A 26,688-nucleotide genomic window follows, 5' to 3' on the forward strand; every position below is an offset into this window, starting at 1 on the left:
ATGGCGACGGACAAGCGGCACGAGTTCCTGGAGAGCTGCGCGACGCTGGCGCTGCGCTGCAGGCCCGACAAGTGGGCCAAGCTGGTGGGCAGCGAGGAGGGCGGCGCCGCGCTCGCCGAGTTCTTCGACAAGCAGGACGTGCTGGCACTGGTGCTGACCCTCAGCCCCGCCGGGCAGCTGGTGCCCTGCCTCGACTTCCCGCCCGCCCTCAAGGGCAAGGGCATCTACTTCGTGAAGAAGAAGAGGGAGAACATCACCCGCGACAACTGCCGCACCGGGCTGCTGGTGGGGGACCTGGGGCCCTCGCCCGTGGAGCAGCTGATCGCCGCGGTGGAGGAGGTGGGCGCCCGCCGGGCTGCGAGGGGCACGGTCCCGGCACCCCAGTCTCCCCCGCGTGTGGCGGTGCCGGTGCTGGACCAGCCGTGCGCTCGCTCCTAGGTCGTCTACTCGCTGTTCCTGAAGGAGGGGAACCTGAGCGGGTGGCCCCACGTGGTCTCCGAGGACGTGGTGAAGCAGGCCCACCGGCTGAAGAACGAGATGTTCGTCATGGGGGGCAAGATCCAAGGGAAGACGCTGCTCCCCCTCCCCGAGCACCTGGAGGATCTGGATGGCTCCTGCACGCTGCTGGGCAGGTGAGCGCGGGGCGGGCTGCCCTCCGCGGTCGGGGCCTGCGCAATGCAGGCGGGTGCCGCACCACGCCGTGGGGCCCCTTGCATGACCACAGGCCGGATTGTCTTGGTGACACTTGCCTGGCTGCGGCCCGAGCTGGCCAGGAGGCCACGCATGGGGAGGGCAGGGTCCCCATCGCGTGGCCAGGGTTTGGCCGGCAGGTCACGGGGTGCGGCCATTGCCTTGCAGTCTCCCCGCTGCACTGGACAGCGCCTTGCTGCACAGCATCGAGACCACCATCATCGACTGGTCCCACCAGATCCGGGACGTCCTGAACAAGGACTCGGCACAGCCCTTGCTGGACGGCTCCAACCCGCTGCCCAGGGTGGAGTTCGACTTCTGGCACACCCGGCTGAGGAACCTGGAGTGCATCTACGAGCAGGTAGTGCCCCCCACCCCGCACCGGCACCACGTCGCCCCAGTGCGCGGGAGCCCCCCGCTCACCCACTGTCCTGCCCCAGCTGCTCTCCGTGCGCGTGACCATGATCGCCAACGTGCTGAAGAAGGCGAAGAGCTGCTACTGGCCGGCGCTCAAGGCTATTTTCAAGGATGTCAATGCAGGTAGGGGCTGGGCCGGGCTCGGGCTGGGGGTTCCAGCACTGCGGCCTCTGTGCTCACCCCGGCTGCTCTGGCTGCTTGCTGCAGGGCTGAAGGAAGCCAGTGACATCGACCTGTACCTGAAGCCGCTCCGGGTGCTGCTGGAGGAAACGGAGCAAGTGGACTACGCCCAGGTACTGGCGCACTGTGTGTCTCGGTCCCTGGCTTCCCTGCATCAGCGCAGCAGTCGGAGGTCAGGGCAGGCCAGGCCCGGGCACTGAACGGCTGCTGGGGCGGCAGCCCTCAAGCGAGCACATCCCAGGGCTCTGGAAGCTGGCAGTGGGACAGCCCAACATGGCCCCACTGTCGTGCCCAGCGCATGCTGTCATGTGCCGAGCATCTCCCCTGCATCCAACATGCCTGTTTCCCCCTCAGCTGCCACCCTACATCGACCAGGTCCTGTACACGGTCTGCCTGGTGTGGGCCAACTCGGGGCACTACAGCACGCCCTCCCGCATCATTGTCATCCTGCAAGAGATCTGCAACCTCTTCATCGAGCTGGTATGCCCGGGGCGCGGGCTCCCCCGCCGCGGCCAGCCCGTGGGGCTGCGCTATGTCCAGTGGCAGGCGGCCGCCGCTCTCCTTTCACCTCCTCTTTGTGCCCGAGGTGGCACCAACCAGGGCACGTTCCCTCTTCAGATCCGGTGGCCCCATGCCGTGGGCAGCTGCCTCTCAGGAGGTTGCGCCGGGAGCATGTGCATCCGTGGCCAGGGGCTGGGGGCCGGGGTGGTGCGGGGGGGAGCTGGCACCGGAGCACGCTGCCACCTTTCTCCCTATTCAGACCCGGAACTTCCTGAGCCCGGAGGAGGTGATGAAGGGCCTGCAGGGCGAGATCGAGGAGATCCTGGATGGGATCAGGCTGAGCATCGCCGTCATCGAGAAGCTGTACCGGACCTACGACGCCTGCTGCTCGGACACCATGCCCGCCTTCTTCCAGGTACGCTGCTCTGGGGGAATGGGGCACTGGACCGCTTCGCTCTCTCATGCCTTCCTGCCCTGACCACAGTCTGCTCCCCTTCCAGGACAAGGACCCGCGGCTCTGGGAGTTCCCCTCCTCTCTCGTGTTTGGCAGGATGGACTCGTTCCTGCACCGGCTGAAGACAATCGAGGTGAGCAGGGACAGGGACTTGGGCTGTGCCCAGGGCATTCACGTCCTCCCTGCCCAGCCCCAGGGAGCAGGAGGGGTCTGCAGGGCAGCTGGAGCCCCGTGCCGCACCCTCCAGGCACAGGGGCTCCCCCAGAGAACAGCGATGCAGCAGAGCCGTGCGCTGGTTAGGGAGCAGACTGGTGCCAGTGGGCTTGTCGTGAGCACTAGTGGTCCCGATGCATCAGGCACCTGCTGACCCAGGGCTCAGCTTCTCCCTCTGGGAAATGGGCACACGCCTCTGTGCAGGCTCGAAAGCCCTCTGCCGTGTGGGGGTCTGTGCCCCACGATCTCGCTCATCTATTTAGCACCCATGCTCTTCCCTCCGATCACCCGTTTGGCAGCCTCCGTCCAGCCCTGGCTGGCTGCTGCTACCAGCCCAGTACAGCGGGACCGTGCTGGCTACGGGACGACGCGGCTCTTTCTGCCCGGCAGGAGCTGTATGTGACGGCCGTGGAATTCCTGAAGCTGGAAAAGATTGAGCTGGGGGGCGTGCGAGGAAACATCCTCGGGAATATGGTGTTCCAGATTTACGAGGAGGTCTCTGAGCTCGTCAAGGTGTTTGCTGACTGCAAATACGATCCCTTGGATCCTGCGGAAGAGGTGAGTGGCTGTTGGTGCCAAGCCCCGGCTGGTTTTCGATCGATCGATGACTTGCCTTGAGGAAGCCACTGGATCTGCATGTGGAGCAGTCACCATGGCAACAAATGCATTTAGTTGAGTGATGGGAGCGTTCCTTGGGTTGCAACGAGCCAATCTGCCGGCCGCCTGCCCGAGCAGAAACCGCTCCCTGGCCATGCTAATCCCCGTGCTTTGCCTTGGCAGCAATTTGATGTGGACTTTGTGGAGTTCCAGACCAAAGTCCAGGACCTGGACAGGAGGCTGGCGACCATCTTCTGCCAAGGATTCAGTGACTGTAACAGTTTTGAGTCCGCTGTCAAGGTACGAATGGACGTGTGCAGCTCACGCACCCACCTCTAGCAGGGTGGCAGTGCACGCACCGCTGGGGAGAGCGTCCTGCCAGGGCTGGTGCCAGGTCTGCACAGGGATAGCGCACGTGCCCACCAGGGACAGGTGCATTTGGGTTAAGTGAGAAGCACCCACCCAAATCTGTGGGTGTCAGCATGAGCCACCTCGCAGAGGCCTGGTTCTCAGGTGGGGTGCTCGAGGGAGACAATAGCTGAGCATGGAAATGTTGGAGCTGGCAGAAACAGTTTCAGGGGAAGGATTTCCCATCAGAAAATGCAGTTTTGTGGAAATGAAGCCATCTGGTGGGAACACTGCCACAGGGCCCAGGGGCTGTGGGATTCAGAGTCTGCAAGACACGGTGGTGTGGGAAGAGGTGAAGCTCTACTGCTCGTGTGCAGGGCAGTCAGACTGTGGGACCTTCAGGACAGTACAGTGCAATTCCAGCACGGGTTGCACAGAGGGGAAAGCCTGGCGAATCGTTTGGGCTTGTCTCGTTCCATTTTGCTACTCCCGGAAAGTTTGTTCTGACTTTGGTGGGATTCATGTTGACTCCTCTAGTCTTGCAAATGTAGGAACCATTCAGTATAACGATACAGGGGCGAAAGGGAATGGGATTGACGCTCCCAAAACAAGGCACTCTTACTTTACTGACCTCCTTCCACGGCAGCGCCAGCACCAGCTCTTGGGTTTTTGGAGCAAGGTTTCCTTTGGTTGGGAAATGCTAGTTTAGGTGCTCCCTGGACTTTCCACACTTACCCCCAAGGAGAAGGGAGGCCACTGAGCTGCAATGGTCTGTGGAGGTAGCAGGTCTTTATCTGGCACAGTAGGGGAAGGGCACCATGTGCTCCTGGTGTGACTACCAAGATTTACTGAGAGCTGTGCCAGCGACTACACTGCAGTGGAAACAGCACAAACTTGGTTTTTTAGCTCGTCCACATGTTTGCATCCCTCCTGGACCGACCTCTGATCAAGACAGAAGCATCACCTCGTTACTTGACCCTGCTGGAAATGTTTAATGCTGAACTGGACAATGCCAAGGTCATGTATGATGCCCAGGTAGTGGCCACCCAGTCAAGCAGAGGCGCTCTGCCCATCAACAAGAACATGCCTCCCGTCGCCGGGCACCTGAAGTGGGCTCTGGAGCTCCAAGAGAGGCTGGATGTGCAGATGAGGGAGCTGCAAGCTATCAGTCACCCGTAAGTAGCCGTCCTGCGCCGTGTGTTGCAGGGCGCTCCTCTCTGGGTACATACCACGGGGCGGGTGCTGTTGGAAGCAGGGATCGACTCCCACGCTCCGCTGACACGCCTCACTCGGGTCATTACCTCCGGCAGCATCATGGTCAGCGCTGAGGCTAAGCTGGTGCATGAGAAGTACAGGGAGATGATACGTTTGCTGCAGAATTACCGCGACCAGACCTACAAGGAGTGGATAGGCCAGGTGGATGCCGACTGCCAGTTCAACCTGGAGCAGCCTTTGCTGCAGAGGGATCTGGACTCCATGCTTCTAAGGGTCAACTTCAGCAAGAAGGTCGGTGTGTCCTGCACTCCCACGCGGAGCCGTCCTGCCCAAGTTGGCCGGGGCAGGCATGAAGTCTGTGTAGAAGCTGTGTGGGCCCAGATCCCTGCTACTGCTTGTGTCACCTGTGATAAAACCCCTGCAGCAGTGTCACGCTGCGTGTCTGTGGCACTGGGCTGGCTGTGACCCACGTGGACTTCCCCTGATTCACTCACAGGATTTGTCCTTACAAAGTGACTGAAAGTTTTGCCTGTGCTGACAGGTGCTTCATTCTGCCCTTGTATCTTGCAGCTCGTTGCCGTTCTCCGGGAAGTCAAGTACTTGAATTTCCAGCAGCAGAAGGATATTCCAGAGAGTGCTGAGAGCCTCTTTGCTCGTAACGAGACTTTTCGCAAGTTTGTGGACAACTTGGATCTCATCGTGGGTTGGTACAACAAGGTATGTTGGAAACCCGGGAGAACGTACGGCCAAGCAAGAAAGCATCCTTCATCTCCTTGTCCCTGTAAGAGCTAGTTTTCAGTCTGTCACAGCCGGGTCAAACTTTACATTGGGCAATGGGCTCTCTTGTAGAGCAGGCTTTACAAACCCGTGGGGCTTGGACACGCTAATCAGGGTGCCGTGTGCTGTAAGCACCACTTCCCGCCTGGAGCCACAGGAGACGGCAGCCCTGGGGCTTTGGCCACCTGAGTGTCCCTGAGCAAACCACCCTCCACTGTGCCGGCCACGCTGCCCCCCTGCCCAGGGCTGCAGCCAGACGGATTTGGGGCAAAGGTGCTCGGGCCAGACCGGCTTTTGGCGGCGAGGGCTGCAGCCTCCCCTTGGCCCCACGAAGCAGCCTGGGCCCTCAGCCACGGATGCTGCTGTTTCCAGATCAGGTTGACGGTGCTGCCGGTTGAGCTTCCTCTGATAAAGGAGGAGCTGGAGGAGATGGACGCCAAGCTGAAGACAGCCGAAACCACGCTGTTCTGGAGCAGTGAAGGTAAAGCCGGCTGCCTCTGCTCCACCCACCACAGCTCCCTTGCACACCCGCGGGTGGCCCAGGATTCCCCATCTCACATCAGCCCCAGGCTCAGCTCGGCTCATGGCTCCCATGCTGGGCTGAGCTTGTGCATCCCGTTTGGAGAACAGGCAGGCTGCTGCCAGCCAGGCCCGGGGAGGCCAAGGGCTCTGTGCCATCTAAGGCAGGGGGAGAAGGGGCAGTGGAGCTTCCTGGGACATGCCCTGGCACCCCTGCCTTTAGCTGGACACGCACACAGGAGAGCCGAAATCCCCGTCAAGGCTGATCCTCATACAACAGCCTCTCAGTCAGACCCACTGGCAACTGTTCGAAGTCTCTCAGCCGCCCGCACGGTTTCTCTCAGGGGCTATGGAGTACATCCAGGAGATGAGAGACAGTTTATACAACTTAGAGGCGAGAATCCAGAAAACCAAGCTAAACGTGGAGAGCGTTGTCCAGCTCATGCAGGTGAGCACTGGGTTTTGCAGGCACGTGGGCACTTCGGGCTCCTGAGGCCCAGGTGTCTCCAGCTGGCACAAAGGCACGGGCTGAATGTCAGTGGGTCCTTGCAGGACTGGGCTGCCAGCCCTTTGTTTGAAAGGAAGGACAACAAGGAGACGGCCCTCTTGGACCTGGATGGGAAGGCAAGCAACTTAACCAGACGCTACGCAGCCATTCAGGACGTAGGGCTGAAGATTCAGGCCATGCTGATGGTGAGAGGCTGGGAAAGCTCCTTGGGGTCCCGACTGCAATGGGTAGAGCTTACCCTTGCCTTTAGCATCTACCTACTGCCTGTCTCCAAGCCATCGCCCTCAGCATTTCCCCGAGCTAGGCTGTCCCCACAGCTCTTCGGACCTCCGGCTGGCCCAGCAGCTCTTCTTTTCTCAGGTTGCTATTGCAGACCCAAGGTAAAAGACCCCTCCCTAGCCGTTGTCCGGGGGACCACAGGGACGCTCGTGGCCCACCCCGAGGAAGAGCCCTTTTCCAGGAACGTTAGACGAGTCGTTCTTCCCCCTGGGCTGAGCTGGGGCTGTCGGAGGAGACGTCTGGGAGGAGGGAGCTCGCCTTAGGAACCGGCAGCGAGCTCTGGGCTTGCGAGCGTGCAGATGCCCAGGCAAAGGGCTGACAGCTGCTCTACTTGCAGGAGAACACAGACTTATTCAAGGCTGACAGCACATCCCGGACGTGGCTGAACTACGTGGAGTATGTGGACGACGCGGTCCTGGACGGATTCTTCCGGTTCGTCCACAACTCACTCCAGTTCCTGCTCACCAACATGGCGCCAGGGGTACGTGGCTGGGACCCTGCTGCCCTTGGCGAAATGCAAATGCAGGCACACGGGTAGCACATGTGCCAGCACAGCCTTGGCGTGGGCTGAGGCTCCATCAGTCACAGCCTGCCTGTTCCGGTAGCGCCCCTGCTCTTGGCACGGACGTCTCGCCTCCCGCTTCCCCGTTCTGCCCTCCCAGTCCATCCCCGTGATCCCTTGAGCTGGGAGCCAGGCCCAGTGGGATGGGCGCAGACAGCACAGGTCCTGCCCTCTGGGGATGAAATAAGAGCCAAGGAAGGGGGGCAATCAGCTGGGCCACAGAGACCCCTGAGGGCACGGCAAAGCAGCTGGCGAAGGTGCTGGTGGGCTGGTCAGGGCCACCGGGGCAGGCAGTCGGCAACAGGACTGATGGCCAGTGCTACGGAGGCTGGACGGTAACAGGCTCGGCATTGCCTGTCCAGGCCAACGTCGCGCCACTGTTTGAGGTGCGCCTGGAGCTGTACAGAGACGACCTGCGCTACCGCCCGTCCCTGGAGGTGGGGGCGGAGAACGGCTTCCTGGAGCTGGTGGAAAATCTCATGAACAACATCTACGAAGCAGCCAGGTTCATCCCCCGCCTGGCCCAGGGCAAAGGGAGCTACAAGGTGTGTCCCTCTGCCTCGGGCTCCCCCTCTTAGCAGGGCCCACGCGAGCCGCTTGCCCCCCTGGAGTGCTGGGTTGCACTGCAGGGGGGCACGGGGGCAGCACTGATTGGACTGGATTTACTGCCTGGTTTTGGCTGGAAAATAAACCAGGGGCAGATTCCTGAGCCTGGCAGGGGACTTTGGCGTTCTCCAGGAGCTCGGGCACCTGGGTCTCACTCCCTGCTCGGGTGAAGGCTCAGCCACTGATACCCAGCGGGACAGCGTCTCCAGGGGGGCTGAGATCTCCCCGGGAAGTCCTTTGTGGCATTGGGACACATAGCCCTGACTCAACCACACACGCACCCTGTGCCTTGCAGAGCAACCTGGAGGACATGTCGGACCTGCTGGAGATGCGGGAGGAGGTGGTGTCCCTGGCCATCAGCGCCATGAAGCAGGGGGAGGAGTACGAGGACTCCTTCGAGAAGTACAGCTACCTGTGGATGGACAACCCCCGCGAATTCATGCAGCAGTTCCTCACATTCGGCCGCAGGCTCACGCTCGAGGAGCTGGAGTCCCATGCGGAGGAGTATCTGCCGCACACCCCACCGCCCCTGCAGCAGTTCCAGCTGCAGGTGAGGCCCCTCCAGCCCCTTGTATTAGGTCCGTCCATCTTTCTGCAGGGGGGTAAAGGTGCCCCATGGCCCTCCACATCCCTCCCGGGCAGAGCTGGGACTCGTGTCCATCTGCAGCCGGCTATGGGGCAGTCAATTCCCATCAGACACGCTGCAGCGAGGGGCATTTAGGGCAGGTCCTTGCTGCTGTGCACGGGTGCCCACCTGCCCCCCGCTGGGTAGCAGCCTCCATCCAGAGGAGCCTTCTGCACCCATGCTGCTCCAGTGGGAGCGGGGCCATAGGGTCCAGCAGTCCCCAAGAGCGCACGCTCCCCATCAGTGAGCGCACTCTGGGCTGGGGCTGCTGTGCCTGGAGGTGGGAACGGTCCCTCCTGAGGCTTTGCTATCGGGGATCTCCCTCGATGGCACAGCCATGGCAGCCCTGGCGTGGCTACCCAGGCGTCACTTGTGCACATGCCTGCAGATCGATCTGTACGAGAAGCTGTACGAGGAGGTGTCCAAGTTCGAGAACATGAAGGTGTTCAGCGGCTGGCTGCAGAGCGACTGCCGCCCCTTCAAGCAGGCGCTCCTCAACACTGTCAAGCGCTGGAGTCTCATGTTCAAGCAGCACCTGGTCGACCACGTCACAACCAGGTAGAGGGGCACAGCAAGCCGCCCTGGTGCAGGGGGGCGAGCCGGGCCGGGCCGGCCTTTCCCGACATTGCTAATGACTGAGCAGGCAAGTCGCAATGGGGAGGTGGTGATGGGTCATGCCTGTCCGGAGATCTGCACCACGGACGGTCGGGACCTGCTGCGTCTGTCCTGTGGGAAACCTGCCCTTGTGGGACCCAGTGTGGGAAGGCTGTGGCCTGAGGGAGGAAGGCTGCTCGCCCACCTGGCTGCTGGGCCCATCTCGGGGATGACTGCAGGAGCCTTGCCTTGCTGGCTTCTGCAGACCCCTTGCCTCCCTTGCAGCCTCCAGGACCTAGCGGATTTCATGAAGGAAGCAAGCGCGGGCCTGACTAAGCCCCTGAAGGAAGGTGACTATGACGGGCTGGTGGAGGTGATGGGACACCTGATGAGGGTCAAAGACCGGCAGGCAGCCACAGACCAGATGTTTGAGCCCCTGAAGCAAACCATCGAACTCCTCAAGACCTATGGGGAAGAGATGCCGGAGGAAATCCACATGCAGCTGCACGTAGGTTGTCGAATCCAGCAGCTGGTTGTGCAGCATGGCCCGTGGGGTTTGTTGGGGCATCTGCCCATGCCCATGGCTCTGGAAGGCTGAGACCCAATGCAGCCATGCCTTCGTTATGTGGGCAGGGGCAGCACAGCACTTCCCACTGGAAACAGCCAAAATCAATCACCACATTACTAAACCTCCTGCTGATTCAGCTGTGGCTGCATGCTAAGTGTCCTAGAAAGGAGAGCAGCCACGGGGATGCCCTGCCACGTGGAGGACAAGCTGGTGATGGGAAAGAGCATAGGGCTGTCTTGGCAGGGCTGGGCCAGGCCGAGGGCATGTGCCTGGTACCAGGTGCCACCCAGGGTGGTGCAGAGAGCTGCACAAGGGGCAGTGGTGACATCACCTGCCCGGGCTCCAGGCACTGGGGCAAGAGGGAGTTTGAGTCTATCCTGCAGGACGTGTCACTGGGAGTTTCTTGTGCCACCACCCTGCCCACGGGCCCAGCCTCGGTCGGTCCTTTGCCACGTTCTTTCATTTTCATTGCCATAAATTGGTTTGTGTTCTCTGCAAGTTCCAGCCCTGCCCGTCCCCCCCTCGTCCTCCTTAGCAAGCACCTGTGGGATGGACGGTGGTGTCTGCTTGCGCCCTTGGGTGCAAGGGGGTGGGATGCTGATTGTCCTTGGCCTGCTGCAGGAGCTGCCGGAGCAGTGGAACAACACCAAGAAGCTGTCCTTCCAGGTGAAGCAGAACGTGGCCCCGCTGCAGGCTAACGAGGTCTCCATCATCCGCAGGAAGTGCCAGCAGTTCGAGGTACTGCGTGCTCTGTCCTGACTTGGCTTCTTGCCCGCACTAGAGTGGGAGCAAAGCCAAGGAAGGCGACGGGTACGTTTGAGCCCTGGCCCCAGCCCTGGCCCTGGCCCTGGGCACGTCACAGAACACGGTGCCTGCACCTGCAGTGCAGCTCTGGCACGGAAACAGCCATGAGACAATCGATCTGGACCCCCAACTGCTGTCCCGTTTGTCTCAGACAGCCGGGCTCATCACCGGTGTGCAAGGGGCGTAGGACCTGGGCTCGGGAGATGTCCCAGAGCTCGGGCCTTTGCTGGAAAGTGCCCTGCTAGCAGCCCCTGGCTTTGAGTCCATGGGGGCTGGAGCCCGATCACCCTCTGCCCCCAGATGGATGGTGTCTCCAGGCAGGGAGAGCTTTTCAGGTGAGTGCCCTGAGCTCTTCAGGGCACCAGACAGCAGTGGCGACATTCTGCACGGCTGGGAGTTTCCCAGCCATCCCACTGCTTGTTCACAACACAGTAGCCTAGACGGGCCGGAGCCTGGGGCCTAAGAGTCTGGTCCTGGGCTCTTGCTCACAGCTGCTGTCCCAGGAACAGCCCCTTGCCCAGCGAGGGTGCTAGTAAATGGTAGGGACGTATTTGGTAGCCATGTTGGTCTGAGACAAAAAAGAAATGCAAAAAACTCTAGACCTCTTGGTTCAGAGATGACACCTTTTATTAGACTGACTAAGAAAGTGCAAAAAAATGACCTTTTAAAATAAATGGCAGATAAACTCCGGCGGCCAGGATAGCCGCTCCAGTCGCTCCCCACTGCTCAAGCAGCACTGCCTTGGGGTCTTGTCTCAGCCTCACTGAGGCCCCGGGTCCCTGGTGCTCTGCATACAGCCCCCTCCCACGTGTCCGCTCGCTCTCTGCTTCCTCACAGGTGCGACAGCACGAGTTCAGGGAGAAGTTCAGAGAAGAGGCCCCCTTCACTTTTACAGATCCGGATCCATACCAGTCCTTGAACAAGGTAATGCTCAGAGAAGGGAGGGTCTGGGGGCAAATCATCCTCCACACGTCCCTGCAGAGGTGACAGGCACAAGGTCCCGGGTGCCCGTGCTCTGCATGGTGTTCTCCACCTGGCGCTGAGCTCTGGTGTGCCCAGGGCTGCAGGAGAGGGCATGGCTGGTGGAGAAGCTAAGCCCTGGCTGCGTATCCTGCAAGAGGGGGACCCAGGCTGGGGCAGCAGGAAGCTGGGCTGCTGCTCTGCACGTGGCAGGGAGGTTTGTTGCCCCCAGCTTGCGCTCCCCAGGACTCGCTGCAGGGACCTGGGGCCTGCAGCTGGGGACACGCTCAACCCCAGCAGGGACACTGCCACTCTTGGAGCGCCTCGCCAAGCATGGCGCAGCGGCAGCTCCCGTGGCCAAGGCCTTTTGTGTTCTCCTCACCAGCAACAGAAGAGCATCACCGCAATGGAGAGCAACATGGAAGCCCTGGCCAAGTCCGCCAGCCTCTTTGAGGTGTCCGTCCCAGACTATAAGCAGCTCAAAGCATGCCACAAAGAAGTGCGTTTGCTCAAGGAGCTCTGGGATATGATTGTCTTGGTAAGTGTGTCAAGCGTGTCCTAAGGTGAGTGGTGTGTAGGGGCACATGTGTGGATGTGGGGCACGGGTGGTGTGCGTGTGTGCGCGCACGTGTCTCGGCACAGGGACCAGGTCCCCAGGGGGTGTCTGCACCCTGCAGTGACAGTTCCTGCAACCGGGGCCTGCCTGGCCCACACGCCCTGGCCCATGCATTGCCGGAGGGGAGGGCTTTCCCTCTTCTGAAAGCCGCAGCCAGAGCTGAGAGGGGAACGTGTGTTCGGAAACATAGAACCAGCCTTTGCAAATGGTGCGGGCAGTGCAGCTGGTCTGTGACCGCAGGTGAATGCGAGCATTGACGACTGGAAGACGACCAAGTGGAAAGACATCAATGTGGAGCAGATGGACATCGATTCAAAGAAGTTCGCGAAGGACATCAGGAGCCTGGACAAAGAGTTGAGGAGCTGGGACGCGTTCATCGGGCTGGATAACACCGTGAAGAACATGATCACCTCCCTGCGGGCCGTGAACGAGCTGCAGAACCCTGCCATCCGGGATCGGCATTGGCACGAGCTCATGCAAGCAACCAAGGTGGGGGCCTCAGGGCTGCCTTGAGCAAGCAGGGAGGTCTGGGGCGCAGGGACGGGGTGTTGCAGTCACAAGCACTTGCAGTGCCCGAGCCCCTGAGTGGCCTTGGAAAGTGCTGCCCAAGGAGGCAGAGCTGAATGACTGCTCGTGCCATATACAATGTCCTCCAAGTCCACAAGGGCCTAAGCCTGTTGCATCAGGACTCCCAAAAGCACTGAATAAAGCATGGTGGTAGGAAATCTGAGGACTGCACATGCTGCCCTGGAAATTACTGCATGCTTGTTAACTATATATTGACAACGTGCAAAAACAGAGCATTGTTTCAGCCAAAGCACGAGGACACGGGGCTTTCAGCTTTGCTTCTGATTTCTCAACCCTGCTGCTTCTCCAGCGCTAGCTCCCTGGTATATATTTGTGTACGAATAAACAGATGTCACTAGCTGTCTTTCATTCAAGCAGGAAATCCTGAAGAGCGGCATCAGCGGCCCAAAATAACCCGCCTTTTGCATGTTCATTGGCCGTGCATAAGGCTGTATTTTATAGCCATCACAGATGGGTTGCATTCTAGAAAATCCCAGCTCCTGGCACAGGCTGCATCTTTGAACAGACACCAAAGGGGAAATTCTCATGTGTCATGTGTGTTTGTGGTCTGGGGTCTTTTTCTGGCACAGCTGCATGTGTAATCTCTTTTTCCTAATGTGTAAAAATTGCCGAATTTGCGTGATCTATAGGGACTTGTGTATGTAAGTTCATTTTAATCAGGTACTGAACTCCAGAAACAACCTTCAGCAGCCGAAGCATTGAAGAGGTGTCTCCCATTCTGCTCCAGGTGAATTTCACCATGTCAGACGAGACGACCCTGGCTGACTTGCTGCAGCTGAATCTCCACAAGTTTGAAGATGAAGTTCGCAGCATTGTAGACAAAGCGGTGAAGGAGTCGGGAATGGAGAAGGTGCCGTATGTGCAGCTGAGTCTGTACCTGGCTGGCTGCTCCTGCAGCGGAGCTAGCACGGTCTGAAGCTAGCGCTTTGTGTCCCCTCCGCTCAGCTCATGGGGGGCTGACGGTCGGCACGCAGTTCTTCTCCTGTGGGGAAGTGCTGCTGGCAGGAGGTGGTGGGCTCCAGCGCAATCCTTCCCAAAGTGTTTGTTTCCCATTAGGCTTTCTCCGCTTTGAAAGCCAGAGCTGTGGGAGTATTTCTGTGTCTGCCTTGATTTGCAGGTGCTGAAGTCCCTGGACAGTACATGGTCCACCATGCAGTTTGAGCATGAGCCTCACACCAGAACAGGCACCATGCTGCTCCGGTCCGACGAGGTGCTCATAGAGACATTGGAAGACAACCAGGTGCAACTGCAGAACCTGATGACCTCCAAGTACCTGGCTCACTTCCTGAAGGAGGTGTCGAGCTGGCAGCGGAAATTATCGACGGCCGATTCCGTCATAAGCATCTGGTTTGAGGTACAGAGAACATGGAGCCATCTGGAGAGCATCTTCATCGGCTCCGAAGACATCCGGAAGCAGCTGCCAGAAGACTCCAAGCGGTTTGATTTGATCGATAAAGATTTCAAAGTGAGCAGCCTTTCGTCTCTGCCCCAAGAGCCCTGGCCTGCGGCACACGCTGCAGCGTGAGGCAGAACCCGCCCCTCTTTCTCCTTGCAGGAATTAATGGCCGATGCCATAAAAACCCCTAATGTAATCGAGGCAACAAACAAACCAGGACTCTATGAAAAGCTGGAAGCCCTACAGAAAAGGTGAGCCATGGGCAATGATGAAGTGGGGGGAGAAATTACTGATGTCTGCTCTCTGGCTGGAAGCCTTGAATTTCCACTGCAGCCCTGTTCGCCTGCCTGGCATTTACTCTGCAGACAGGAAAATATGTTTCCATTTCTCTCCCCCTCATTTTAGCTTGGCACTGTGTGAAAAGGCTTTGGCCGAGTACCTGGAGACCAAGCGCCTGGCTTTTCCCAGGTTCTACTTTGTGTCGTCTGCAGACCTGCTGGATATTTTATCAAATGGAAACGAGCCTGTTGAGGTGGGTCTAGTCCAAGGATGAAAGGCCTTTGCTGCTTGCACAGGATCTGGTTCTTGTGCTTTGGCTCAGATGTAGCAGAAGTCCAACATGACCAGGGTAGCGCCGCAAGGCAATGCAAAGTGTGAGGCATTTCTGCGTCCTGAGCAGCCACCTCTGCCTGCTCCCTTCCCAGGTGGGCCGGCACCTGGCCAAGCTGTTTGACAGCATAGCGAGACTCAAGTTCAAAATGGACCCAAACGACAAGCCCCTGAAGGTCGGTTTGGGGATGTACAGCAAGGAGGATGAGTACGTGGACTTTGACAAGGACTGCGACTGCTCCGGGCAGGTTGGTGGGTTTGGGGACCCCATACTCAAATCGCACTCCCTTGGGTATAAGCTCAGACCCCTCTGGCAGGTCACAGCAGGTCGCTTGGCCCAGGCATCCTGAGTGCGCCTACATGTGAGCTTTAATGCACGCTAGCTGACTTTAATGTGCATTGAAGCATCACTTAAAAAAAAAAGGTGCTTTTTACTTAATGCACATTAAAATAGGCTAATGCACATTAAGCATCACGTAAAAGGCGTGCTCTTTAATTAGTGTGCATTAAGACAGGCTAATGTGGATTATCCTAGTACTTCACAATGGAAGTACTATATTTAATGCACATTAACTAAAGCATGGTAACGCACATGTAGACGCACCCTCAGGGCTCCGCTCATCACAGTGGGACCACGGGATGCGATGCACATAGTGTCTTCACTGCAGAACATCCCCCAGTGAAAGGAGATGCCCAGTTTGTGTTTGCTCTGACCCCGTGTGTTGCCATTTGGGGCCGGACTCCATGTGGGCACCACACAGCTCCTCCCCTGCTCTTGGCCAGGGTTTGCTCACATGCTCTGTGTGCATGGCAGGCAGCGTGCGCGCGTCCTGGCTCAGAGCTGCCTCATATCTGTCATGAGACTCCAGAAACCTGCAGCCAGGCAGGAAGCTGAATGCCACGGCTCAGCTGCCCTTGTTCCCTGCAGAGCACCTCCACGGAGAGAGGCAGGGAAACAGCCCCCACCCCACAGCACAGTGCCCTGGGCAGCTGGTTTCCGCTGTCCCCAAGGGCCCATGCCAAGTGTGGCTGCACCTACAAATGAACACGTGGGTGACCACGCATGCATCTGTCTGTGGCAAATGCCAAGCTTGCTAGGTGGCCCGTGGCTTTAGGGGAAGAGCTGCAGCTCCCGCACTTGGCCCACGGTCAGGCCTGCAGCTCAGCATCGGAGCCCACAAAAGGGGGAGGGAAGGGCAGAGCACCAAGGCCGCTCACTGGGCTGGGCTCGTCCCTAGGTGGAGATCTGGCTGAATCGTGTGCTGCAGAGGATGCGTGCCACGCTGCGCCACCTCATCCCTGAGGCTGTGGTGACGTACGAGGAGAAGCCGCGTGAGCAGTGGCTGTTCGACTACCCCGCGCAGGTAGGTTTGTCTGATGGGGTTTGCACAGCCAAAATGAACAGGCGCAGGCAGCCACCTGGGCTCGAGGCACCAAGCGGCCTCGGCATGGAGGGCAGGGTGCTGCCATGCTTCGCCCTAAGCCCAGGGCACGGCTCTGGTCAGCAGCACACCAGGGCAGCAGGACCAGTGTGGCCCCTTGGGATCCGAGCCAGACGAGCCCAGCAAAGTCCTGGCTCCACTTGGGCTCCGTCTGACCTGGCTGAAGGCAGGATTGAACCGCAGCGTTTCCCCCCAAGACTGCAGGACCTGGGGAGCCGCTGGGGGGGGCCCCAACAGCCGTTGTGCATGGGAGCTCAGCTGCCAGCTTCCGGATGCTCTGACCCCAGGGGCCCTTCCAGCCGGGATGAAAGAGCTGGACAAGATGCCCCTCGTGTGTGTGAGGAAGCCAGGCAGACCCGGGGCTGGAGCGGACGGAGGGGCTTCCTGAGGTCTGAGTAGGCTGGGGCTGGAGCAGGGCCAGCTTTGCACCACGTGATCTTTGATTTCTCTGGTTTGCTCCAAAGAGTTGGGTTATTTAGCACCTGGGCCCAGGGGTCCCTCTACTAAGCACTGGTCTGAGCGCCGGCTGGGCTCCTGGCTACAGCAGGGGAGAGGGGAAGGGCCCCGAGGAAAGCAGGACAGTCGTGTCATAGAAGTGCCTCATCCGCAGACTGTTTGTCATGTGGTCTGTCTCAGATTGCTCTAACCTGCACCCAGATCTGGTGGACGACGGAGGTCGGCATCGCCTTCTCCAGGCTGGAGGAGGGTTACGAGAACGCGATCAAAGACTACAACAAGAAGCAGGTGCGTAGGGAGGCACCGTGGACCCACAGTGCTGCTGGAGGACGCGGCTGGGCTCCCCCGGCCCTGACCAACTGCCCTGACCAGTGGTGTCCTGCCTCAGATCAGCCAGCTCAATGCCCTGATCACGCTGCTCCTCGGCAGCCTGTCCTTGGGCGACAGGATGAAGATCATGACGATCTGCACCATTGACGTACATGCCCGAGACGTCGTGGCCAAAATGATCGCGGCCAAGGTAGGACACAGGTGATGGCACCGCCTTGCTCCCCAGGGCCTGGAGCAGGCGCATCTGGCCCCTGCTTCGGTCTCCAACTGCAGAAGTTGAGCACACGCAAGACGAGCTTGTGTGAGCACCAGGGCCAACACGCACAGGCTGCCGTGTGCCTGGCTGTCCTGCTGCAGCCCTATCCTCCCTCCCACACCCTCCCAAGCTTGGGCCCATCCAGCTCTAGATTTCAATGCTCTGAATGGACTTTGCACTGCTGAGCACCACAGTCAATGCACAGACAGCCCCATCACATACAAGCAGCCATAGAGGAAGCCCGGGAGGGCCGTGGTGCCTTCGCTGACGTTTGAAGGGTCTTCCCCTCGGCTCTACAGGTGGAGACCTCCCAGGCCTTCACGTGGCAGTCTCAGCTGCGGCACCGCTGGGACGAGGACAAGCGGCACTGCTACGCCAACATCTGTGACGCCCAGCTGCAGTATTCCTATGAGTACCTGGGCAACACGCCCCGGCTGGTCATCACTCCGCTCACGGACCGGTACGCAGGGGTCGGCCCCGTTGTCAGCACCCGCGCAGGCAGGATTGGCGGTGACACTTGCTAGCAGCAGCGGGAAGCCGCTGGCAGTGGGGTGGGGGGTCAGGCTGCCCGGGCAGCTCAGACAGGACGTCCACCTCGCCCAGGTGCTACATCACGCTGACGCAGTCGCTACACCTGATCATGGGTGGTGCTCCAGCGGGCCCCGCCGGCACCGGGAAGACAGAGACCACCAAGGACCTGGGCCGTGCTATCGGGACCATGGTGTACGTCTTCAACTGCTCTGAGCAGATGGACTACAAGGTAGAGCAGCCAGGTGCATGCAGCGATGGGCAAGGGGGCCAGGTCCAAGTTCCTGTTCACAGCAGACACTGTCCCAGGGCTAGGGCTGGCAGCCCCTGCTCAGCCCATGCTGCAACGGGGTGAGCGAGCGCGGCTGGGGGTCTGCTAAAGAGGGGATTTCCCTGGGGCAGCGTGAGCTTCCTGGGGGCGAGCTCCTACCTGCTTTCCCAAGTGGCCCCCACCTTGCGGCAGCCTCCCATACAGACCGCAAGCCTCTGAGGCGCTCTCCATTGCTTCTCCCCCAGTCGTGCGGGAACATCTACAAGGGGCTGGCACAGACAGGCGCCTGGGGCTGCTTTGACGAGTTCAACCGCATCTCGGTGGAGGTCCTGTCCGTGATTGCCGTGCAGGTGGGGCCCGTGTCCCTGGCAGGCTGTAGGGGCGCGGGTGCTCAGTGCTGCTCAGCTTGTCTGCCCTGGCCCTGTCCTCAGCGGAGCATCGCTGAACCCAGAGCCCAAGTGCAAGAAGCCGTTGGCTCAGTGCCTCACCCCAGCCACCATTGCCTTTGAATCCCACCAGGGAAGCGTAGCAATGGGGGTGGGCCTGGTGATTCCCTGACAGCCACTCCTCAAGCAGGATCTGGCCAGCGGCAAAACAGCAGCCTCCAGTCCACACGCCCCCAGGGAGCCCTGTGTCTGTGGCAAGGATTGCTGGAGTCAGCAGCACATCCTTCCCTCATGACGCTTGAAGCTGATGCTGCTGCGTTTGAAAGCCTCTCGCTGCTCTCACAGGTGAAATGCGTCCAAGACGCCATCCGGGCCAAGAAGACCACATTCAGCTTCCTCGGCGAGATGATCGCCCTTGTCCCCACCGTTGGGCTCTTCATCACCATGAACCCAGGCTACGCAGGGCGGACCGAGCTGCCCGAAAACCTGAAGGCTTTGTTCAGGTGCGTGCAGAGGGGCGGCTCCAGCCGGTCGCCACTCATCGGCTCTCGATGCCAACTTGCTGGGCAGCTCATCTGTGCTCGCACTGCAGCCTGGGCTGCATAACGCTCAGCACAGGCTTCATCGTGGAAATCATGCACATACAATTCCTGCATCTGGGAACTGTGGCTGAGGGTCCCATGCATTGGGGGTGGGGTGTGCACAGAGGGGAGTTGTCACCAGGCTTCTTCCCCTGTCCCTTGTCTCCTCTCCCCCAGGCCTTGTGCCATGGTGGTGCCCGACTTTGAGCTCATCTGTGAGATTATGCTGGTGGCAGAAGGCTTTCTTGATGCCAAACTTCTGGCGAGGAAGTTCATTACTCTCTATACCCTGTGCAAGGAGCTGCTTTCCAAACAGGTGAGTCAGCTGGGCCGGAAAGGGCTGGTCTGTGGCTAGAACTGGGCTTTCACTCCCAGCAGTCTGGAGGACCAGGCTGGACACTTCAGCTCCCATGCAGGCATGTCCTGTGCAGGCAAGTGGGACGCTCTGCTCATCCCAGCATGTCCGCTGCAGGGAAGCAAAGTGCACCTCTGGGCAACTCTGCTGAGCTAGGTTTGCAGCACACACATGCTATGACACAGCCTCGGGGATGCAGACTGGACTTTTCTGTTGCGCGCTCAAACCAAACGTGACATTCAGGCTTCCCACCTTGCCAGGACCATTATGACTGGGGCTTGCGGGCCATCAAGTCGGTGCTGGTTGTGGCTGGCTCCTTGAAGAGAGGGGACCCCGGCCGTGCAGAGGACCAGGTCCTCATGAGAGCTCTGCGGGACTTCAACATCCCCAAGATAGTGACAGACGACCTGCCCGTGTTCATGGGGCTCATCGGGGACCTCTTCCCAGCGCTGGACGTCCCCAGAAAGCGGGATCTCAACTTTGAGAAGGTGAGCACGCCTGGGAGATGGGGCAGGGGCTGTCCCTCAGTCATGGGGATCTCCACCCAGGCTCTGAAATCTGCCCTGTTCGGGCTCTGCCCACTAAATCAGTGCTGCTGTTAACTGTCTTGATTCTGGCGGTTGGAGGTTCCCCGCGCTAGATGCCACCCAAAGCGCCTGCAGCCTGTGCAATGCCCACGGGCTCAGGGCAGGGCAGTGGCAGAGCACTCCAGCCAAGCCCCCGGGCACGTCAGGGGAAGCGATGAGCCCCGGGGAGAGGGACGTGCTGTGGGTGGGGTGTGAGGGAGCAAGCGGCAGGTCCGACGCTGGTGCCTGCAGCGGCATGCGGCCCCGGTGGCGTGCAGGACCCAGTGCTGACAGGCGCGCCCCTCCGCAGGTCATCAAGCAGTCCATCCTGGAGCTGCGGCTGCAGGCAGAGGAGAGCTTTGTGCTGAAGGTGGTGCAGCTGGAGGAGCTGCTGCAAGTGCGGCACTCGGTGTTCGTCATCGGCAATGCGGGCTGCGGCAAGTCGCAGGTGTGGCATCTCCGAGCTGCTCCCCAGCTCGGGGCCTCTGCCCTGAGGATGCCAGCTGTGCCGTTTTCACCACAAGGCAGTGGTGGGAGACCCGGGGTGGCGGCAGACTGCCGAGCAGGGGGACAGATAGGTGTGTGCACCATGAGAGACCACCCCTGGCTTTCTAGCCAGCGCACGCTATGGAGCTGGTGCTGCCCTTTGCCAGAGCTGGCACACGCCCAGACGCAGACAAGGCAGACCACAGGGGCCACAGGATGCTGGCTGGTGGAGGTTGTGGTCTTTCCCACCTCGGAAGGACCCGGGTGCTGCTCAGGCATTGTCGCAGCCGCAGGGGCCATGGCTCTGGGTTTGGATGGAGTCCCGGTGCATGGGTCTGTCATGGGAGAGGAGCCAGCCCCATAGTTGCCACCAGCCCAAGGGGACTGGGGCATGGTGCTGTTGGAGCAGGGGGCCCACTGCGCCCTGGGTCGTGGTGTCTAGGACCCTGTCTCAGGGTATGCATCGGGTTTGTACAGAGCTGCAAGGACGCCTTGGCCCACAGGTCCTGAAGTCCCTGAACAAGACGTATCAGACCATGAAGAGGAGGCCCGTGGCCGTGGACCTGGACCCCAAAGCTGTGACCTGTGACGAGCTCTTTGGAATCATTCACCCGGCGACCAGGGAATGGAAAGACGGTAGGAAACAGATGTCTTCCCCCTTGCACGGCGTCTCCTACCCCCATGGCAGCAGCCAACGGCTAGCCACGGCTCCCGCAGGTCCAGGCACGCACGCCATCCCCTACCGCTGGCCACGGAAGCGGGCCGGTCTTTTCATCAGCTTCTTCCTCCAGTTGGGTGGAAATGGATTTAGCAAGTTTATTCAGAAGCCATTGGCACTGCTCCCCCTGCAGCGAGGTGAGCAGTGCTGGGACGAGCGACTCTGTGTTGTCGGGCAGGTCTGTTCTCCACCACGATGCGAGACCTGGCTAACATCACGCACAAGGGCCCCAAGTGGATCATTCTGGATGGAGACATCGACCCCATGTGGATCGAGTCTCTGAACACCGTCATGGACGACAACAAGGTGGTACCCGGGGCGCCGGCTGCCCGACTCCCGCTCCCGCAGCCCGGAGCAGCTGCTTCACGGCAGCGTTTCCCCCCAGGTCCTCACCTTGGCCAGCAACGAGCGCATCCCCCTGAATCCCACCATGAGGCTGCTGTTCGAGATCAGCCACCTGAGGACGGCAACGCCTGCCACCGTGTCCAGGGCTGGCATCCTCTACATCAACCCTGCAGACCTGGGCTGGAACCCGTGAGCTGCTTTCCTTTTCCCCCGTGTGCCCCCGGGGAAGGTGGGGTGCGTGTGCCACCTTCGCTCTGGGCTTTGCTGGTTGCCCCCCACCCCCTTTCTACACGTGTCAGGGATTTTAAGCCTTCCCCAGAGGCACTGAGTGCTGGCTGCAGCCTGGGCTGGGGCTGGGGATGGGCACCGGGCTGTGCCTGTGCTCCTGCTGGCACCAAACCCAGGTCTTGCACTTCCACTCAGGCTCAGACTGATGCCACACATGGGGGCTGGAAAGGATTTTGGTCAGACTGGAACAGCCTGGGGGGGTTACCTTCCTCTGTAGCAGGGAGTCTGGCCTCCACCCGGGATCTCTCGGGCGCAGGAGCAGGACACTGGCTGCCACGGTCTCCCTGCTTTCCCTGTGGCTGGGCCGGACAGGGTTAAGGGCAGTTTTACAAAGAGTTTAGATGATGGTTTGTCTGGGCTGGTTTGGCCAGGGCTGGTCCTGCCCGCACCAGGGCTTGGACTAGACGTGAGCTCTGGAGGTCCCTGCCAGCCCCTCGTCTCTGACTGCGGGGCACAGCACGCGGGCCTGGCCTGGAGCATGCAGCACGTCCATCTGGTTTGCAGTGTGGTGAACAGCTGGATTGAGAAGCGCACAGTGCAGTCCGAGAAAGCCAACCTGATGATCCTGTTTGATAAATACCTGCCCACATGCCTGGAGAAGCTGAAGTTTGGGTTCAAGAAGATAACACCAGTGCCTGAGGTTACAGTGATCCAGACCCTCCTGTATCTGCTCGAATGTCTTCTGACTCGGGCCAACGCGCCCCCAGACTCCCCCAAGGAGCTCTACGAGCTCTACTTCGTGTTTGCCTGTTTCTGGGCGTTCGGAGGAGCCATGTTCCAAGACCAGGTACGGCGGCGGGAGCGACCCTGACGCAGCAGTGCACTGCCGCCCGGGCCTGCGCTGCACTTGCTTTGGCTCTGGAAGCTCTTGGTGCCAGAGCAGGGCCCTCGGCCGAGGGAAGGGGGTTGTGCTCGGGCCCCGTGCCACGGCGTGCTGTCCGGTCGCTGTTCTGCTTGCACGGGGGGCTCAGCTGCTGTCCGGGTGCACCGTGGGCCCGGACCGGGACGTGGCCCTGCCCCACCGCAGAAGCTGCACCTGGCGAGTTGTCTCGTTCTCTCTCCGCAGCTCGTGGACTATCGCGTAGAGTTCAGCAGATGGTGGGTGAACGAATTTAAAACCATCAAGTTTCCTTCTCAGGGGACTATTTTTGACTATTTCATTGATCCTGACACGAAGAAATTTTTGCCATGGACTGAAAGAGTGCCCAAATTTGAACTGGATCCAGAAGTCCCATTACAAGTAATGGTCTTCCTTGATTCTTTTTATTTTTAATTGAATTGCTAATTAGCTTTCCGCCCCCAACAGTGCTGTGCTAAAGGACATGACCAAGGCATGCATATTAAAACCACCATAATGACAAGAACAATGTAGCCTGCGAATAGGTTGTTTATTTCTGTGCACGGATCCTTGTTCCCACGAAGTTAAGTTGATGATATGGGTGATTCAGCCTGATATCTAGGGTTGCAAGATGCTTGCATATGAGCTCTGGAAAACCTTGTCCCCTGCTTGGGCAATACAGGCAACCAGTGGGGTGCCTTACCTCAGGGGCTGAGATCCGGTCTGGATGGCGGGCAGAGGTTTCCTGCAGCCCTGCTTTTCTATGATGCCGTGATTCCTGTCAGTGCAGGGAAGCCCTGAGCACTGACCAGCTGCCACTGTGAAGGAAGGCTTTGGTCTTCTAAAAGCCATCTCTTTTTGGAACCTTTTCTTTCCCAAATCTGTGCAGCTTTCTGGCCACAAGCCCCATTCCTCATAGACTTCACAGACATCAGGGCTGGAAGGGACCTCGGGAGATCATCGAGTCCAGCCCCCTGCCCCAGGGGCAGGAAGTAGCTGGGGTCACAGGATCCCAGCAAGATAAGCATCCACATTTCTCTTGAAGGTGTTCAATGTAGGTGCTTGAACCACCTCCAATGACAGGCTGTTCCAGACCTTGGGGGCTCAGACAGTAAAGAAATTCTTCCTCATGTCCCACTGCAGCGCCATCAGACCAACCTCCAGGGCATGCTGCCTCGCCCATCCGGCTTCCCCCAGCCCAAGCAGGCACTTATCTCACCACTGGGTTTCCTTGACAGGCCTCCATGGTGCACACAACAGAGACCATCCGGATCCGCTACTTCATGGACCTGCTGATGGCAAGGAAGTGGCCCGTGATGCTGGTGGGGAACGCGGGCACGGGGAAGTCGGTCCTGATGGGGAACAAGCTGGAGGCGCTTAACACCGATGACTACCTGGTGCAGTCTGTGCCCTTCAACTTCTACACGACCTCGGCCATGCTGCAGGGTGAGGGCCGTGCTGGCAGGGCCGCATGGGACTCTGCTGCCTGGCCTCTGTCTCACCAGGCTGTGCCCCTGCAGCGATACTCGAGAAGCCCCTGGAGAAGAAGTCGGGGAGGAACTATGGGCCCCCAGGCACCAAGAAGCTCATCTACTTCATAGACGACATGAACATGCCAGAGGTCGACAAGTACGGCACGGTAGCGCCTCACACCCTGATCAGGCAGCACATGGACCACGGCCACTGGTAATGGCCAGTCTGCATCTGTCTGTCTGTCCAGCTTGGAGCCCTTCTGTGCCCGTTACCTCGGTGTCTGGGTGCCTCCTGGCCTGATGGAGCCGTGCTCAGCCCCGCCAGCAGGCCAGGCTCTCAGCACCGTGTGTGTGTGGGGAACCACGACTTAGAGGAGCTAGCATCTTGTCCAGGGCTGTGCAGGGGGGGACTTGGGACCCCGTCCCATGCCCAGGCTGTAACCCATTGGTTGTTCCCCTACCCCATGGTGTCCCCAGGGGGTCCTGAATGCACGAACTGATTGGGGCAGGCGACTGCAGGGGTTTCCTGCTTCCCTGGCCTGTGCACACCCTTCCCCTGCCCTACCCCTGCCCCACAGGTATGACCGGAACAAGCTGACCCTAAAGGACATCCACAACTGCCAGTACGTGGCCTGCATGAACCCGACTGCCGGGTCATTCACCATCGACTCCAGGCTGCAGGTAGGTTGTGTGGAGCCAGGGCAGGGGCTGGGTGGCCCATCCAGCATCCTGGCTCTGTGGAGTCCCCCTTCTCCCCTTCTCTAAGTGCTTTGACCAAGTGCTAAACTCTGCAGCACTGGCAAAAGGCCATGGGTCTGGTCTGAGGGCAGCGCCGGCCAGCGGAGCTTGCTTCCTGGCAATGGGGCTTTCTGATGCCATCAATGGCTTTGTTTCAGCGACACTTCTGCGTGTTTGCCGTGAGCTTCCCTGGGCAGGAAGCGCTCATGACCATCTACAGCACCATCCTGGCCCAGCACCTGGCCATCCAGAAGGTCTCACCGGTGGTGCAGAAGATCCAGGCCCAGCTGGTTGCAGGAGCCCTGGGTAAGTGCCCGGGAGGGCAGCGTTTCTCAGGGCAGATGCTGGCTCTGCACGCACAGGGCACGCTTTGCTAGGGGCCCTGCTGCCTGGGCGTGCAGCTGGGGTTGGCAGGACCTTCTGGGAGCCTTGACCTGGTTGTACGTGCCACGCTGCCGGTGCTGCAGTGACCTCCTGGCACCTGGTGGAGGAGAACTCATTAAACTGGAAAGCTAATCATTCACACTCATTAGCACCTCAGGGTCCTGCAGCTCCCCTGAGGGCAGCGCGAACAATACAGCAGTCTTAGGAATGATGAGCAGATCAAATTGTCTTTCGGTTCAGCTCTTTTCCAGAGCATCTCCTTGCGTTGCTGCTCCCTGCTTGTGACATTTCTGCTGGGGCTGTAACACAGGTTGCGTCTCAGCTTCAGTTCCAGCTTCCTTCTCAGCACCTCAAAGCCAATCCAGTCGTTGCCATTTGGGCTAAAAGTGCCCGAGGCTTGTCCGCACCAAAGAGGATCACTTGCTAAGTCTGAGCAGAGCTGGTTCTGCTGTCTGGGGCTTCAGCACAGACAACGTTGGTGCTCAAACTGCTCAGCCTTGCAGCTGAACGTGGTGAAAGTAAGGTTGCAACTCGGGCTTGTTTGAGAACCCGGAGAGAGGAGAGAAACATTAAGCTCGGTCTGGAGAAAAGCCATCCCTTCCTTTCAGGCACCTGGCCGCTACCTGGAGCCTACTCTAACACGCGCTGTATTTTCCCCTAAACAGCCTTACATCAGAAGGTGACCACGACCTTCCTGCCCACAGCCATCAAATTTCACTACCTCTTCAACCTCCGGGACCTCTCCAACATATTCCAGGTGGTGACCGCCTGCCTTGTCCCTCCGCCCCATCCCTGCAGGCTCTTGCTCCGAGCATTTTCCAGAGCCAGCCCCTCGCCCCAGCAGCACTTGAGGCCTGGCCTGACAGGCCGTGTTTGCAGGGCCTGTTGTTCTCCACTGCTGAATGCCTGAAGAACCCCATCGACCTCGTGCGGCTCTGGCTGCACGAAGCGGAGCGGGTATACGGCGACAAGCTCATCGACGAGAAGGACCAGGAGAGCTTCGGAAGGGTCCTCGTGGCCACCTGCAAGAAGCACTTTGATGTAAGTCAGGCCCAGAGGCTTCGACCTGTGCCGGCGTGCCACCCGCACCATGCAGACACGCTTCTGGGGTGCACTCTGTGGAGTCTGGCAGCTACCGGCGCCAAGAGCGGCTCTCACGGCAGCTGTAGCGCTGCTCTTCCCCAAGTCGTGGGAACGAGGGCACTTTCCAAGCGCTGCTTCGGCAGTGAGGGTTATGATACAGCCCTGAGCAGCTGCACTGGGGGCCATGTCATGGTGCTGACCTCTGCCCCCAGCCCAGCTGGGTCTGCCCCACCTCGCCTGTGCCCATGCGGGGAGCGAAGGGGGATGCAGCTGCCCCTGTGAGCCCGGGACTCATCTGACACTGCGCTTTCACAGGAGCTTGGCGAGACCCTGCTGTTCGCCAAGCCTAACATCTACTGCCACTTCGCCCAAGGCATTGGGGAGCCCAAGTACCTGCCTGTGTCGGGCTGGCCGTCCCTGAACAAGCTGCTGGTGGAGGCCCTGGACACCTACAACGAGGTCAACGCAGTGATGAACCTGGTGAGCGCCCGCCCGCCCGCCCGCGCAGCTGGGAGTGCAGCAAGCTGGGGGACCTGCCT

General features: G+C 59.7%; 1 protein-coding gene across 1 annotated transcript in view; it reads left to right on the plus strand.

Annotated features, from left to right (window-relative positions):
• DNAH17 (dynein axonemal heavy chain 17) overlaps nucleotides 1–26,688 on the plus strand; it is a 44,333-nt gene continuing 17,645 nt past the window's right edge. Inside the window, exons 1-52 of the mRNA XM_090061334.1 lie at nucleotides 1–339; nucleotides 439–632; nucleotides 859–1,051; nucleotides 1,131–1,230; nucleotides 1,315–1,400; nucleotides 1,642–1,767; nucleotides 2,048–2,203; nucleotides 2,289–2,375; nucleotides 2,846–3,013; nucleotides 3,236–3,352; nucleotides 4,307–4,575; nucleotides 4,711–4,906; nucleotides 5,186–5,332; nucleotides 5,765–5,873; nucleotides 6,256–6,359; nucleotides 6,464–6,604; nucleotides 7,036–7,179; nucleotides 7,623–7,807; nucleotides 8,164–8,416; nucleotides 8,880–9,049; nucleotides 9,371–9,593; nucleotides 10,275–10,391; nucleotides 11,295–11,381; nucleotides 11,803–11,955; nucleotides 12,274–12,522; nucleotides 13,349–13,471; nucleotides 13,739–14,086; nucleotides 14,177–14,268; nucleotides 14,423–14,549; nucleotides 14,722–14,874; nucleotides 15,865–15,990; nucleotides 16,705–16,812; nucleotides 16,913–17,044; nucleotides 17,410–17,570; nucleotides 17,714–17,870; nucleotides 18,155–18,259; nucleotides 18,641–18,798; nucleotides 19,054–19,192; nucleotides 19,492–19,719; nucleotides 20,108–20,245; nucleotides 20,787–20,919; nucleotides 21,180–21,307; nucleotides 21,387–21,535; nucleotides 22,139–22,421; nucleotides 22,701–22,874; nucleotides 23,711–23,918; nucleotides 23,993–24,158; nucleotides 24,523–24,625; nucleotides 24,841–24,988; nucleotides 25,732–25,823; nucleotides 25,946–26,107; nucleotides 26,465–26,629. Coding sequence (XP_089917460.1) covers nucleotides 1–339; nucleotides 439–632; nucleotides 859–1,051; nucleotides 1,131–1,230; nucleotides 1,315–1,400; nucleotides 1,642–1,767; nucleotides 2,048–2,203; nucleotides 2,289–2,375; nucleotides 2,846–3,013; nucleotides 3,236–3,352; nucleotides 4,307–4,575; nucleotides 4,711–4,906; nucleotides 5,186–5,332; nucleotides 5,765–5,873; nucleotides 6,256–6,359; nucleotides 6,464–6,604; nucleotides 7,036–7,179; nucleotides 7,623–7,807; nucleotides 8,164–8,416; nucleotides 8,880–9,049; nucleotides 9,371–9,593; nucleotides 10,275–10,391; nucleotides 11,295–11,381; nucleotides 11,803–11,955; nucleotides 12,274–12,522; nucleotides 13,349–13,471; nucleotides 13,739–14,086; nucleotides 14,177–14,268; nucleotides 14,423–14,549; nucleotides 14,722–14,874; nucleotides 15,865–15,990; nucleotides 16,705–16,812; nucleotides 16,913–17,044; nucleotides 17,410–17,570; nucleotides 17,714–17,870; nucleotides 18,155–18,259; nucleotides 18,641–18,798; nucleotides 19,054–19,192; nucleotides 19,492–19,719; nucleotides 20,108–20,245; nucleotides 20,787–20,919; nucleotides 21,180–21,307; nucleotides 21,387–21,535; nucleotides 22,139–22,421; nucleotides 22,701–22,874; nucleotides 23,711–23,918; nucleotides 23,993–24,158; nucleotides 24,523–24,625; nucleotides 24,841–24,988; nucleotides 25,732–25,823; nucleotides 25,946–26,107; nucleotides 26,465–26,629 — 8,319 coding nt within the window. The remainder of the gene's footprint in view (nucleotides 340–438; nucleotides 633–858; nucleotides 1,052–1,130; nucleotides 1,231–1,314; nucleotides 1,401–1,641; nucleotides 1,768–2,047; nucleotides 2,204–2,288; nucleotides 2,376–2,845; nucleotides 3,014–3,235; nucleotides 3,353–4,306; nucleotides 4,576–4,710; nucleotides 4,907–5,185; nucleotides 5,333–5,764; nucleotides 5,874–6,255; nucleotides 6,360–6,463; nucleotides 6,605–7,035; nucleotides 7,180–7,622; nucleotides 7,808–8,163; nucleotides 8,417–8,879; nucleotides 9,050–9,370; nucleotides 9,594–10,274; nucleotides 10,392–11,294; nucleotides 11,382–11,802; nucleotides 11,956–12,273; nucleotides 12,523–13,348; nucleotides 13,472–13,738; nucleotides 14,087–14,176; nucleotides 14,269–14,422; nucleotides 14,550–14,721; nucleotides 14,875–15,864; nucleotides 15,991–16,704; nucleotides 16,813–16,912; nucleotides 17,045–17,409; nucleotides 17,571–17,713; nucleotides 17,871–18,154; nucleotides 18,260–18,640; nucleotides 18,799–19,053; nucleotides 19,193–19,491; nucleotides 19,720–20,107; nucleotides 20,246–20,786; nucleotides 20,920–21,179; nucleotides 21,308–21,386; nucleotides 21,536–22,138; nucleotides 22,422–22,700; nucleotides 22,875–23,710; nucleotides 23,919–23,992; nucleotides 24,159–24,522; nucleotides 24,626–24,840; nucleotides 24,989–25,731; nucleotides 25,824–25,945; nucleotides 26,108–26,464; nucleotides 26,630–26,688) is intronic.

This window comes from Crocodylus siamensis, chromosome 8 (genome assembly GCF_052110815.1).
Source record: "Crocodylus siamensis isolate JL-2025a chromosome 8, ASM5211081v1, whole genome shotgun sequence".
Classification (NCBI taxonomy): Eukaryota; Metazoa; Chordata; order Crocodylia; family Crocodylidae; genus Crocodylus; species Crocodylus siamensis.